Genomic DNA, 15,864 nt, shown 5'->3' on the forward strand with positions numbered 1-15,864 from the left:
CTATCTTAGAATCTCCTTTCATCAGTAGTGTAGTATGAGGTTTGTTAGCAGGGTCTCCAATGACATAATGTTCTCCACCAGTTGGCTTTTAATTCTTTGCTGATGTTCTACCTCACTTGGCTTTTTATCGTTAGGAAGCTTATGCCTAACACCATTTCTTCCTTCACCTGGGCCTCGTCTTTATCTTTAATTCTTCCTTTATGAAACTCGGCAAAGTTTTCTTCCACAAACATCCTTCCAGAATGCTCTTGGAATCCTGCATGTTTCTCTACAGGGAGTTTTAGGATTCTCAAATTGCACTGTTAATTTATTGCACTGGTTCTGCTCCCCCTGCAGAAGACAATCAGTTGTGGCAGGGAACTAGGTACCCTGCAATAATATGAGGCCATAGTCTATGTTCTGCCACCTGCAGCTGCTCTTGGTACATCATTGTTGCACGGGTCAATCTTACCAAATTTTGTTTATTCTTTCACTTATTTCTTCTGATCCATGCTTGGGTTCTGAGTGAATAGGAAAAGTACCATTCTGAGCTGGACACTTGGATGCTCATGTTTTTTTCCTTGCATCCCTGATTTTCCTGTGCTCAGTTTTCCTTTTCATCAGTCAGAATGTGAACTGGTTTGAAACAGGGAACCTCGTGTTGTGAATACTGCTGCCTGGTTCAGCCATAGCCAAGTGGGCTAACAGGTATTTAGTAAGAGTGCTACTTTGCAGACCTCTTGATGCCAGGTAGGGTTTTTGAGTGAACCTGAGATAACTCAAAGCTTTAAGTTCCTCAGTGCCTCCATAGCATGAGTTTAAACTGACAATAATGTTTGGTAACCCTTGGGTTGCAACACCATTTTTCCTGCCCTGTTCCTACCAAGGCTTAAAAATGTCTAAATAACCTGTGCAATAGCTGAGGTACTGGAATAGGTAATATTATATAGAAATTGAGGGCATGGGTATAGATAGTGATATACAGAAATTAAAGGTACTGTTATAGGTGATATTAGTGACCATTGTGGATTTTTCATCACAACGCTGTACATATTTGTTGATGTTTAGGCAGTTTTTATGACAAGTCTTGTTAGTTCCTACTCTAAGGTATTAATCATGATGCTGTAATAACTAATGTGAATTCTGCTTTCTATCTCTTTAACTGCATGCAGCCTGGATGACTTGGTTTGTGAAGAGGAAGTTGAAGCCTCCACAAAGAGATGCTATAAATCTTCCCAAAATCTCTCTTCCTTCTATTCCTCCTTACCCCCTCTTCCCACCATCCAAGAAAAGCTTCCTGTAGATGAGACTGGGGTTGTTTTGTGTAATAGTAGTGATGCAAACCACAATTCTCAGATCGCTGTAGAGAATGGTGGACGCTGTCAGAGTTCTATGGACTTTCAGGAGGTCAAGTGTCGGCCCAACGTGCAGCGCTCAGCCTCGTATGGTTTCCGCAAAGTTCGCCCCAAAATGAATAATTACGGAGTCAAATTGAGCCTAACCCCTTCCCCTCCTGAAGCTCCTATGACTTGTGACATGATAGAGATGCTGTTGCCTGCCATAAATGTTGACCAGTATAATGATAAGGTGCAACAGAGATAAAGCATAACTTGTCAGCACCTGCCTTCATGCTGCGTTTGTCTGCCTGCCTTCATGCTGTGTTTGCCTGCCTGCCTACCTTCATGCATAACTGTTTTTTTGCTAAAACAACTTATTTCCTTTTTCTTTTCTTTTTTAACTGAAGGTTTGGAGTGTGTGAGACATTTTGCTATTTTTTGTTATATTTGCACTAGCAGTGTTTTGAAATTACTGTAATTTTATCAGTTACAAAGGACAGCAAATTAACTGATATATGATGTTTCTTTGCTTTTGTTTTAATTGAAGTTGCTCAGGTATTTTTTTTCCTTTTTCTCAGTTTTATTTCAATGTGCTTGGCTAAGCAGTTCTATCCTGTTAATTGGGAATAGAATGTAATTTATAGATAGAGATAGTAATCTTAGAAAATATTAACAATTTATATTTAGACCGAACAGTTTTGAGAGTATGAAAGTCACCTGCGACGGCAGCGTATGAGAGGCAGTATATGGTGAGGGTGTTTCGTTAGGGTGTGTCATGAGGGGTGCAAGGTGAGGGTGTGTTGTGAGGATGCAAGGTGAGGTGAGGGCATGTCAGGACAGTGCCAGGTGAGGTTGTCTCATTAGGGTGCAAGGTGAGGGGGTGTTGTTAGGTTACAAGGTTAGGGTGTGTTGTGAGGGCGTCTCATTAGGTTGCAAGGTGAGGGTGTGTCGTGAGGGTGCAAGGTCAAAGGAACTTTACTCAAAATGTTGAAAAATATTTGTGAATCATGATCGTTATTCACTACAAGTAACATGCTATGTTATTTACTCATTTATACAAAAATAGTTTTTCACATATTTAAAGATTAAGAAGTTTCTTATACTGTACTGCCAGAATAATTATACTTCTTTAATGTATATAGATATTAAAGGTAATTTTAGATGTCATACCCTCTATAATATAAATATAGATGTGTTAATGCCACTATCAAAACCCATTTATTTTCCTACAGTGATATATAATTTTATTTCCAAATGGATTAGTAAGTGCTGAAGGCAGTGTTTTCCCTGTGGGGAGGGGTGGGTAGACGAGTGTCACGCTGTCGCTCACGTACCCGTCTCTCTCCAGCTAATACTGTACTTCATATATGGAAAACAATTACAGCGGAGTACTTCTTATGCCCTCTTTGAGAATATATTAAAATCACATCAGGTTTACTGATGTGATTTTTAATATTGGGATTTTTAATATTTGTGATTTTTTAATATTGTGATTTTAATATTCACTATGTTATAATGGGAAATTACAGTTATTTCATGTTCAAAATTGTAATTTAATTTTTGCCACCTATTTTATCATGTTAATAATTGTAATGTTTATGTTAGTGAAATGTTCAATGTATTATTTTATCATGGTAATATTTCCTCCCCACTGGACGCCACTCACTGAGGACTGTTGAGGTAATTTATTTTCTGTGTGATGTATATAAAGTGATTAGTTTAGTGAATCGCCATTGATTACAGGTATACTTGTGTAGCTTACCTTACTAGGAATAATATTTTTGTGTCAAAATTACGGTTTTGAATGTACTGTAGATGAAAAGCTGCTGCTGAACAAGGAACTTGGTTGCTCCTTTAGACTCCTGCTTCTCCAGGGTTATTAGAGACTCCAACCTGGGTCAGTATGATCTTCACATTCTCAATGTAGCGAGGATCTTTTTCTGACAGTCATCAGCAGTTCATATATAGGGTTGGAAGACACTGAACAATTCAGCTCCAAGTATAGTGGAAGGATAGGCAAACATCGAGTGGCAAATGTACTTACTGTTCGTCTTACAAAACCTATGGGCTTGAATATCCACACACGTCGTAGGGGGTGGGAGAACACCTTGAGGTTGGCCAACTTACATGGTTCATAGCCCCGGAATATGCCTCTCAGGTGACTATGACCAACCTGTGGAAGAACTGAAATAGACGAGCCTTAGAACTGTGAAACATTATATGTAGGTCAATGAAAAAAGTATCAAACCGAGTGAAAAGATGCCCAAAGATAATGGTAGAGAGCAGCTACTGACACAGATCTGGTTCTTTCCTAGCTTGCCAGGGTCAGGTTCCAGGTAAAGTGGGGAAAGTCCTACTTGATTCCATCCTTTATTTAGATTTAATTGGGCCTAGTTTAGGATTTCCGGTCAGCTTCCCTTTCCATGTGGTCTGCTACACTGTTCCGCCTGCAGTGTCATCTCCGTTTGTTGTTGGAATTGCCCTTGATTCCTCGGCAGTTGGTCGAGAGGTTATGTAGGAATTTGAACTTTGCTTTGTGTGGTATTCCCTTGTACAGTTTGGCTCGGGGTGCTATTCTGGCTCCTCTGGTTCTGCCCTTTTCACCTCCACTGGGCCCACTGAATGTAAGCTCTATTTTTCCTTCTGCTGGCTTTTGGTTCGCCAATTTTTTCTTCTGTGTTTTCAGGTATCTTCTTTAGGTTATCTTGAGATGATTTCGGGGCTTAGCGTCCCCACGGCCCAGTCCTTAACTAGGCCTCCTTTTTGTTACACCCACCCCCCAGAAAGCAGCCCGTAGCCACTGTCTAACTCCCAGGTACCTATTTACTGCTAGGTGATAGGGGCATCAGGGTGAAAGAAACTCTGCCCATTTGTTTCCGCCTCCACCGGGGATTGAACCCGGAACCTCAGGACTACGAATCCCAAGTATTGTCCACTCAGCTGTCAGGTAAGGGTAAGGAGATGTTCCTCGCTAGTTCAATGTAATCCTCCGATCTTTGCATTTGGGCTTTTTGAAGTGGATTTATTGCCATGTTGTTTGAATTTGTGCTGATTTGACAGCAGTTTTTCCTGATATGTATTGGGCTAATATCATGGCTTGGGGGTTTTGAGGTCCTACCAGGTTCCTGGTGGCTCGTTACCTGGTCAAAATTCCTGGTCCCCATCAGATTAGTGTTGCTCTTGGTCAGGTTTTTTCTTGTCCTGGATTCTCTTCTTCTCATGTTTAATCTTCATGCTAAATCTAAGCTAAGTCCCAATTTACTTCTGTTGTTAGTGGCCAGCTGTAACTAGGGAATTCAGTCTGACTACTGGTTGGATCATTTGTGGAGTTGTTTGCTGCTTCATTTCTAGTTTTTCTGTGACTCTTGCAGTCACAGAAAAACTAGAAATGAAGCAGAGCAAATGAAAAACTAGAAATGTTATCTGTTTTTCTTTGCTTACTTTCAGGATGTTTCCCTTAGTGAGGGTGATCTTGGGAGGGACCCTGCTCCCTCCTTGTGTATCTGAGAGGGGGCCAAGTTCTGTCTTTGGTCTCCAGTAGGCTATTAAGGACTTGTGGGGCTGATAGGGAGGTACTTGTGTATGAAGCTACAGGGAGCTACCGAGACCCAACCATAAAAAGAGACATTTCAGTACATTCAATGTTGTATTATTTTTTAGATAGAAAGGTTAGCAGGGGGAAGGGTTAATAGAGTAATTTTCATCATACCCAACCACTCAACCGATCCACCAAGATGCTCAGCTATCTCCACTCATCATCATCATCATCCAACCAACCACTAAACTCCATGATCCATGAACTCTCATCACCTCAACAACCCCCCCTCCCCCCACTCCACAATCCACCCAAATCTCCCCCTCCACATGTCCACCAAACATCATCTATGATATTGTCAAGATTTATGGCCTCGTAGTATAGTTGGCTTCATTCTCGACTCACAATCGAGGATCTCGGGTTTGACTTCTGGATGGGACGGAAATGGTTGGGCATGTATCCTTTTACCTAATACCTCTGTTCACCTAGTAGTTAATAGGTATGTGGACAACTGTTGAGAGGTTGCATCCTGGGAAGGATCAATAGTTCAACCTTGGAGGGATCTTGATTCAATCCTTAAGTACACAGGCTTTCTACCTGTGGCTACTACTACAGTATATTATGATTAATAAACAAATTATTATTTTTAAAATATTAATTTCATAAGAATTTGGGGGATACCTCCCTCAGGTTTATAGGAGTATTTTTTAAATTTCCCTTTTTATATTGCTTTTGTGGAATAATTAATATTAGAAGGACTTTGTCCTCCAATAGTATCAATGTATGTTTTAACTCCCTATTTTCAGACTTGATCCATTCAGATATCTTTCCTCCCCAATAGACAAGAGAGACTATTCAGTGGATAGAAAGGAATTGTCACTTGTCATTATTCAACTTCTTTTCTGTGGGGAGCCCCAGAGGCTCCAGAGAGCCTCCGGGGCTCACCCAGAAAATGGCTTTTCATTACCTTTAACACTGGTTTTTGTGCTGCTTAACTTTATTTTAATGCATGGTTTTTTTTCTAGGGAGTACGTGAAGGATTCACGTGAGGAGCGGCGAGCGTGGCATAGGAAAGCCATAGCAACATGAGTCACCGTCATTTTGAACTATGTTCCCCATGCTTGATATAGAAACACTGCTATTTTGGCATATTCATGTATATCCATTTGTACACTAATGCAAACTCCTAATTATGCTCATAAATGTTGACAGCTTGATACAAAAGAACCGCCCAGAGACATGGTCTCTTTTACAAGTAGACACAGTCGTCCTCCCACGTGGTCTAACTCTTGGACACTCATGCTAGTTGACTCATACTTGCCCACCCATATGCTCATAACATACTAAGCATTATATGCATCATTCCTAGGAGAGTTTCTGTGATGCCACTTTGGACATGATACTGAAATATAAACTGTAATATGTACTTAATTTTAACAGGGTACTTAACACAAACTTGAAAACTGTAAGTTGAATACGAGGTACATTACATCTAAAACATGATAAACACAAATTCACGCAACCCATTTAAATATTGCTGTATAAACTTTCAGTACAATAAGTACTCCTCTTTACTTGTGGGACTTTGAAATTCCTAGTGGATAAAATCTTGTTACAGCAATGACAAGAATATTGTAAATCGGTGGCAAATGTTGCACGCTTCACTACAAACTCGCACTACAAGTAAACTCTGTAAGATCAAGAAATTTGTAAAATTCATATTGATTATTTTGTATTTATGTAATTATTAAAAAAGGATAATGCAAATATATATTTCTTTTAAGCTTGTATGTATAGGAGAAGCAAATATGAGTGTCGAGTGTTTGCCTGTTACATAACGACAATTAGATACCAATGTAACTTTTCAAATTAACTAGTAAAATAATCTAGTGATTTACTATAATGGGATGTATTTTATGAAATTTGTTGCGAGAAAAATTAAAACAAATATGTTTTAAAAATATTGTTATGATGTCTAAATGCTGGTGTTGCTTAATCTACAGAAGGTTGTTTGACAGATTAAAATGGAACACAAGTGGCAAGCTCTTTCAGTAGTGTTAGAATGATTGTCTGCATCTGTTCACATTATCAAATAGTCTTAATAAATGAATTTACACAATTTTGAGTACATGTAAGGAGAATGTGATGATGATGGCTGTTCTCGAGAGTGGTGACTGTAAACAGGTAGGTGATGGCCTACATTTGGAGGATGAATCGGTAATCCAGTTTAAATCACACATAATAGCATGGCTTTTGAACACTGATGCTGTTGCTTATTTTAGGCTAACTGCAATAACTTGGATGTGTGGTTTCAGTGACACTGATATTCCTACTTGGACACGGTATTGTCCTTTATTTGAATGTTCACTTTTAATTTGTATTGTATATAAGTTTTAAATACTCGGTGTTTGTTAAAAATATCCATATAGTGCAGGCCATAACAGAATCTAGAATGTTACACAGTTGTTAAAGAACTTGTAAATTAAGAATAAATGTTTAAGTCCACACCATACCTCTTCCCTGCCTTCCCTAGACACACACATTCTGAAACTCAAAGACATGAGCTACATAGAGAGGTTTAGAATTACTGCATAATACTTTAGTGAATAACCATTTACTGAAAAAAACGAAGCCTTAGAACTTCTTCTTTAGGAGAAGGGAACTTCTCCTAAAGTTCTTAGTTCTAAAGGGATTGTAAGAATAAATATGATAATACACAAAGGAAAATGGAATACCTGGCGCTTGATCTTGTAAACTAATGATAGGTAATATCTTTGTGCCCCTGTCCCACAAGCTACAAATAGGTAATATCTGTGTGTGTGTAGCTGCAACCTCCCCCCTCCTCTCTCTCTCTCTGTCAAACACAAAACAAAAGTGGAAAAAGGTTTAGAGGTATGCCACCAGATAAGTTTCAGAGCTGAGAGCTTTGAATTATGAGGAAAGGCTGAAGGAGTTAAATCTCATATCACTGAACGATAGAAGAGTTACAAGGAGAGAGACTTTCAATGGGTGGTACATGGAAGAGGTCACCAGTGGAAAATAAGAACCCATGTAAGCTAGGGTAATTAGAATGAAGTTCAGTATCAAAGTACAGAGTAAATTGAATGCACTAAGTGTAGTGGTGGTGGTTGACTCCACACACAGTTTCAAATGTAGATATGACAAAGCTAAATAAGCTGATTATTGGTTGTGGCCAATTAGGCAGAACCAAAAAAATATAAAAATGATCGCCTCGTTGCCCCTCCCCCCTTCCTCCCCCTGCAAGCACACTTGGGCGAGAGTAACAAGTGAGCATACACATGCAGACAACAGAGACATTAAGAAATTTGAAGACAGAGGTGTTGTTCATAAACCAACAGTAAATAGAAAAGATTATGATTTAAAGTTGTAGAAAAGTAGTGTGCATTAAAATCACAAAGTAACACAAATTTATAATAATATAAATTATATATTTATAATAAACTACAGTTTACACAGACGGCATACCATGAGCATAATGGGGGGACCTTCGACAAGCTGCTAGCTTCCTGTCTTCGTCGAGGCCACTAGGGGTTAGTGGCCCTCAGGTAAAGCAGGTAAACAACTCTCCATGTCATTTAAACTAGGCAGTCTCAGGCAGATATCCAGCCATTCTAATACATGCATATATTTACACCACCCTCCCCCTGTAGTTGCTAAACACACTCCGTAACCTTCTTTTCATTCTCGTCCTTCCACACCTGCACTCGTTATTGTGCCTCCTACACCCGCACTTCAACATTCCCCATCCACCCACTCTCTTGATCCATAATATCCGATCTCACTGCCATTCACCATCAACCAACGCTCCCAATACACCGTTTCTAATCCTCCCTCCCCTCCCTCAAAAATACACACACACACACACTGTAGTCTCTGCTACCATTCTACTAATTATTCATGTACTGTACATTATTACTTTTTTATAGTCTTTTCATTAGCTTTCTGTGTTGCAAGAATGTTATCCTGTACCTAATAGCTGAACAAACTTCACCAGGCAAAATGCACGTGGTAAATCTTATTTGCTCTTGGGTACAGTGTTGGATAGTGATATTGAGTATGTGATACATAACAGATCATAATAATTGGCTTACAGCATTTGTTATTAAATAGTAATACAATATAATGCAAAATAAATGTGTATACAGCTATTGGTATGAAAGACATAATAGGAATATATGTTAAAGCATTTTGGGCTGGTTTTGTTAATTTTTTTTTTATGAATGCTTTAATATCTTCGACTAGCGATGTCTTGTCATCAATTTTGGCAAAAATAAATATTTATGTAAATAAATAGTTATATATATATTATATACAGTATATAAATAAAGTAGGTCACCAGCATAATTAAGCGTGTCATGTTTGTACGTGTACCACGTAATGTGTAAACAGGAGGCCTTAATACTTAAGGGCACTTGAGCCTTCACTCACTTTATTACTAAGACAGACTGGTTGACTGTAATTAGATTGAAGTGAAACTATTCAATAACTTTAAACTAATAACACAAACTGATATACAAAATAAACTTTTATCTCAATCTGAAAGTTTTGATGTGACTGCATTTAAATAACATTGCTCTGTACACGAGGTTTTTGTGATCCCTAGTTATTTACTGTATGAATAGAATTTGTGATATGCTATTTATAAAGAAAATGTTAATATTAATTGCCACTTGTACTTGAAAATGTAAAAAAAAAAATAAATTGATTTATATTCTATTTATTGCATAAATTAATTTAAATGTACAGAGGCACGATAGCTGACGTTAGTTCCTGGAGGCGAGGGCTTAGGGTGTTACATTGTACAGTACGGAATAAATTAAGTATCATTACCATTAATCAGATATGACTAAAGTTGGATATTGGTATACTGTGAATGTTATTAGACATGAATGATTATAAAGCCAACTGATATCTTAATATATTATGGCTTAAGGTGCTGTGGAAAGCTGACCCATTAATTACACATTTTTACTTGTGCCTTAAGCTTGTAATGTCAAATTCAATGACTAGAAATTAGTACAGTTCATCTTTATAAGCAGTTGTATGTTTGTTGCATATATTCAGAGCCTAATTTAAATTTAATTTCTGTAATGCAAGAATGTAAGCTCTTTCAGTTTTTCTTAACCACATTGCTACACAAAAAAGCTGTCAATTAAGTGTTAATTTCCCTGAAGCTGCTATGCAAATATTATGTCAAAATAGTATTAATAATTAATGTTACTGTGATTAGAGAATGAAAATTAAGCAATAGTGATGCTCGGGTTCGTGTGCTTCGGTACGGGAATACTAATAAGAAATTTTTTTCGATGTAAAGAAGCATTTAAGTTTTACTCTTATCCATTATAAAACTGTATTTAGCTTAATGATGAATAATGACAGCATTCATTTATTGTAATAGATAATTCCTTAAATATTGTTTTTGTTAAAATTTAAACTTCCTAAAGATAAATTGACAAGTTTCAATTTTAGGTACAAAAATCTCTTCTCATATGTAACAGTCACTTTACATGGAAAATTTTATACTGAACAGTAGATTTTATATGCTTTATGATAATTTATCACTTTCTTTTAACTTTATCATATTGTTAATGATCTGAAGCCTTGGATACATCTTGCCAGGAACTGTTAAGGTCACATTAGCAAAAATATTTTCTTGTTATGGAACAAATAGTTAGGTTGAATTACAATTAATTTCTCGGTACTTTTTTACATGTCTGTAACTGAAATGTTCGATTTAATAATAATTCTTAAATGGTGTATGCTATTTTTTTATTCCCCTTAGCAAATTCTGAAAAGCATATTATCTAGCAGTTTGTGATAATTGTTTTTCATCTTAGAATATTGCAGTGACATGAGGGAACAAGCAATACTCGGGAAACACAAACCGAAACCGTCTCTATTTTCCGCTTGTTACAACTTGTAATAAAGTTGTTACATCTCGGCTTAACGTGTTTATGACATATTAGAACGCTGTTACAACTTGCTATATTGGTTGTTATAACTGACAAGTTGCGGCGTCCTGTGCCCGTCGAGGCCATTATAGATGGTGGCCCTAAGGGAAATTCATCAGACGAGCCACTCTCCTTCCCTCATTCTGAATCAAGCTCCTCATTCTAACCTGCATTCTTAACCAACTGGCTTAATTGGCCATTCTACACAATTTGTGGCTCAAATTTCTAGTTTCATTCATATTTGCATCAAAATATGTTGAAAGATTTGATTTTGGTGTTGAGCTTAAGGGTAACCACTGGCAGGGCTATTAAGGCCACCACAAGAGCCTTAATAATGACCTACTTAGCGGGTACACCTGTTACACCTGTGGCTGTCACACCTGTGTGTCACACCTGTGGCTGTCACACCTGTGACTGTCACACCTGTGTGTCACACCTGTGGCTGTCACACCTGTGTCTGTCACACCTGTGTGTCACACCTGTGGCTGTCACACCTGTGGCTGTCACACCTGTGGCTGTCACACCTGTGACTGTCACCTGACACACTCACGTTCATGTCTTGCCTAAATACATAAAATATAATTCACAAAACATAAAATATATATATAAAGAATAATAACGAATAACAAAACATTAAGTACACACGGGTACACTACTCAATATATTATGATTGATTAAACAATTATGGTTGTAACACAGGTCTATTGTACTCACAATTAATCAATTTCAACCATGCCGGTCACCTGCTGGTCATCTACTGACCTCATTTTATGAAGTGGGACCCCGGACATCCGACTCCCTCTTGCTTCCATAATAATATAAAAACTGTCAACCCTAATATACCATATTAAGCCATAATATACACTAATATACCATAATATAAAAACTGTCAACCTGTAAAACAGTTAAGCTTCTGACCACCAGAGGCACTAATGCTCCCCTGTTATTACGCTCTCCATATAATGATTGCTGGAATTGCAACATTTAAATACGTTCATGTTTTGTAGTATGTATATACGACAGCTTCGGGAATTTGATGAGTAGCGGATTTAGTGGAAACAATAATATATGCGTTTTGTTTTTAGTAACAAATTAAGTCATGCACAGACAGCAAGTCACAACAACTTGGCTGAATGTTTCACACCCAACCCATGCATTTGGAAATAAAAGAAGGGTTTTAATCCTTCCCGTACCATTGTTTAGTCATGTAAAGAACGAGTGGCAATATATCTTCTCACCTTTCACCTCAAATTCTTACCTTACAAACTGACTTTCTCCACCACTCTTTACAGGATGGGATATTGTAACTGGAATAGTTACAATACTGAGCAGGAATAGGGGATACTGCAGTAGGAATAGGGGATATTAAGCAGAAATAGGAGATATTGTAGCAGGAATGGGGGATATTAAGCAGGAATTGGAGATGTTGTAACAGGAATAGGGGATATCGTAGCAGAAATAGGGCATATATTGTAGCAAGAATAGAGGATTGTCAAAGGTACCCCCATGGTTCCTGAGGAATTTTTCTAACTGTATTTTGAGCGTGCACACTGCTGCATTATGACATTAAAAGGAGTTTGATAATATGCTCAACGTGTCTTCTAGCTAAAGTTAAACGTGGCATGTAATTTTTCCCAACAAGTCTCCCTAGATTGTTAAGTGTGCTAACGAGTAGGGTGCTCACCTAGTTGTGCTTGCGGGGGTTGAGCTTTGGCTCTTTGGTCCCGCCTCTCAACTGTCAATCAACCGGTGTACAGATTCCTGAGCCTATTGGGCTCTATCATATCTACACTTGAAACTGTGTATGGAGTCAGCCTCCACCACATCACTGCCTAATACATTCCATTTGTCAACCACTCTGACACTAAAAAAGTTCTTTCTAACGTGATGGAGTGGTCATACCAGGATGGCAATTATGCAGATAAACGTAGAAAATGTTAATTGTTTCCATCTTTAATCTGTAATATAAAATGGATTCACCTGTAAGATTCTCATTCTTGACCATGTAACCAGTAGGTTGCTACCGTTGGTTTAGTGCTTACAGATCATACATTGTTATTAAGTTGTTTTAAGAATGTTGCTTAAATAATTTAGACTAATAGACAGTTAATTAAATAAATTAATAATATACAATATTTTTAACTAAGGTTCCTTCTCGGCTTGGTGCCTTCTTTTGATAATTACTTACTTTAACTAAGGTTAGCTAAAGGTTTTGTTTTAGCGGAAGTCCCCTAATAAGGTAATTTGTTTCTATGTAACTTTAAAAGAACATTGATGCTTAACTATAGCCTCACGAGTCAAAGACCAAAAAGGTCTTCCAAGTTAAGTTATTGCAGTCTTATCAGTTTTGTCTACTCCCAACTGTTGATACAATCGTAATTAATCTCCATTGCAATTTCACCTTTTCCAGTGATTGGTTCCATTGTTCTTGAAACTCATAACTGTTTTGCTACTTGGTTGCATTTGAAATAAACTTTTTATACTTTCCCTTAATGTATGTAAACAAAATATTATTTCAGGTGCGTGAAAAGTGTGGTAAAGTGTTGGCTCATAGAAGTCAAGGTAAAGTGCTTATTTAATAACTATTTCTGGGGAGGAGCTGTTACGGGTTATTCATGTCTATGCCATCTTTTGGGTGGCTTAATCTTGATTTTCATCTTCAAAGAAAGTGGTGACTGACAAACCTGATAGTTCTGATAGGGTTACTAAAGTAAGACAGGGAAAACAAGGTTGTGTAGACTAGGCAAAATAATGTCAAAACTTTATTTGATAACACAATGAACTGGGTAATTTGTCTCTGTCCTTCATGTATTATGGAGTCACAGGCAGATGAGGTTAAGAAGGGTGAGACGGGGTGGTTGTGACAGGGGTGAGACAGGGTGGTTGTGACAAGGGGTGAGACGGGGTGGTTGTGACAGGGGGTGAGACAGGGTGGTTGTGACAAGGGGTGAGACAGGGTGGTTGTGACAGGGGGTGAGACGGGGTGGTTGTGACAGGGGTGAGACGGGGAGGTTGTGACAAGGGGTGATACGGGGTGGTTGTGACAGGGGGTGAGACGGGGTGGTTGTGACAGGGGGTGAGACGGGGTGGTTGTGACAGGGGGTGAGACGGGGTGGTTGTGACAGGGGGTGAGACGGGGTGGTTGTGACAGGGGGGTGAGACGGGGTGGTTGTGACAGGGGGTGAGACGGGGTGGTTGTGACAGGGGGTGAGACGGGGTGGTTGTGACAGGGGGTGAGACGGGGTGGTTGTGACAGGGGGTGAGACGGGGTGGTTGTGACAGGGGGGTGAGACGGGGTGGTTGTGACAGGGGGTGAGACGGGGTGGTTCTGACAGGGGGTGAGACGGGGTGGTTGTGAAAAGGGGTGAGACGGGGTGGTTGTGACAGGGGGTGAGACGGGGTGGTTGTGACAGGGGTGAGACGGGGTGGTTGTGACAGGGGGTGAGACGGGGTGGTTGTGACAGGGGTGAGACGGGGTGGTTGTGACAGGGGGTGAGACGGGGTGGTTGTGACAGGGGGTGAGACGGGGTGGTTGTGACAGGGGGTGAGACGGGGTGGTTGTGACAGGGGTGAGACGGGGTGGTTGTGACAGGGGATGAGATGGGGTGGTTGTGACAGGGGGTGAGATGGGGTGGTTGTGACAGGGGGTGAGATGGGGTGGTTGTGACAGGGGGTGAGATGGGGTGGTTGTGACAGGGGGTGAGATGGGGTGGTTGTGACAGGGGGTGAGATGGGGTGGTTGTGACAGGGGGTGAGACGGGGTGGTTGTGACAGGGGGTGAGATGGGGTGGTTGTGACAGGGGGTGAGACGGGGTAGTTGTGACAGGGGGGTGAGAGTGAAAGGGGAGGGAGTGAGAATGGGGGAGAGGGATGGGTGTTATAAGGGAGAGAAGGGGAGCACGTATAAAATAGTAAAATAGGGGGCAGACGTGTGAGAGGGTGGTGTGGAAAATTTCCCCTTATATACAAATATAATATAAAATGTCTACCATGAACTACGTAACGTTTTGTCCAGTCAAACATTACAAAAAAAAAAAAAGTACGGCTATGCAGATAGTTATCGTTTATGAAACGTAGGTTTATGTTGACAACTGTACGATAATAACTGTTATCTTTCTTTAAATAACGCACCATAATTTTGTATGTTATATTAACTCTCTCAATACCTCGAAAATAATTTTCTGCTGAAACAAGTAATAAATACAGGTTGTAAGTTGAATGTATATATGTGATATGTTAAAGTAACTCCTCATTATTTCACATTCTGAACGGTCAATTACAAAATCGCAGAAATATACTAGGCTAAAACGTTACTCTTCAAATTTAGTTTGTCAGAAATTGTGTCAATACAAATGAATTACCAGTGTTGTTATTAATTACTAATTTAGAGGTTCTACAAACGGAACCTAACAATTAATGTACCAGAGCTGCATGAGCCCAGTAACGAGGGAACTAATTAATTGCTTAATGAATCGAGCAAACAACGGGGAAATGCCCTGCCTCACATGGACAATCAAAGAGTAATGTTAAACAGTACATCGCATTTCGACGTATAAATTCCCTAAAACCACAAAACTTCCGCACAAAAGCTCACCGCGGATGTCAATATTGACGTAATGTTCCGTTTTCTATGCGTGGGTCCTCGGTTAAATTAGGTTCGGTCAGTTTAGTACAGTTTAGTGACGCCGTGACCGCTGGGGAGGACGGACTACGCACCAAACCTTCGGATCATGACTGCCCAGGAGGGCCCATGGCCGGTGGCCTTGAGGCACAGGGCCATTGGGGTTAATAGTGGGCGGAAGGGTGATTAAGGCCCCGGAGTAAAGGGGGGGGATGGTCATTGTTATGGGGGGGGGGGGGGGGAGGAGGAGGCTGACAGAGGTCTGAGAGCGCTGTCCAATTTGAATAATAGTATAAGTTTGGGCCAAACGATCGGTGACAGGGGAAGTGGGTGGTTTAGGGGGGTGGAGGGAGGGCCCTTTGTATCTCAGCAACAGCTGAGGGCAATGGGGGGGGGGGGCGGGGGTCAGGTGAGGTGGTG

At 39.7% G+C, this 15,864-nt stretch overlaps 1 protein-coding gene across 1 annotated transcript in view; it reads left to right on the forward strand.

Moving 5' to 3' along the window:
* Positions 1-10,631, forward strand: part of LOC123771715 (uncharacterized) — a 220,804-nt gene extending 210,173 nt beyond the window's left edge. The window contains 1 exon segment of the mRNA XM_069324676.1: positions 5,877-10,631. Coding sequence (XP_069180777.1) covers positions 5,877-5,940 — 64 coding nt within the window. The 3' untranslated portion in view covers positions 5,941-10,631.
* Positions 10,632-15,864: the final 5,233 nt, after the last annotated feature.

Source organism: Procambarus clarkii, chromosome 14 (assembly GCF_040958095.1).
Source record: "Procambarus clarkii isolate CNS0578487 chromosome 14, FALCON_Pclarkii_2.0, whole genome shotgun sequence".
Classification (NCBI taxonomy): Eukaryota; Metazoa; Arthropoda; class Malacostraca; order Decapoda; family Cambaridae; genus Procambarus; species Procambarus clarkii.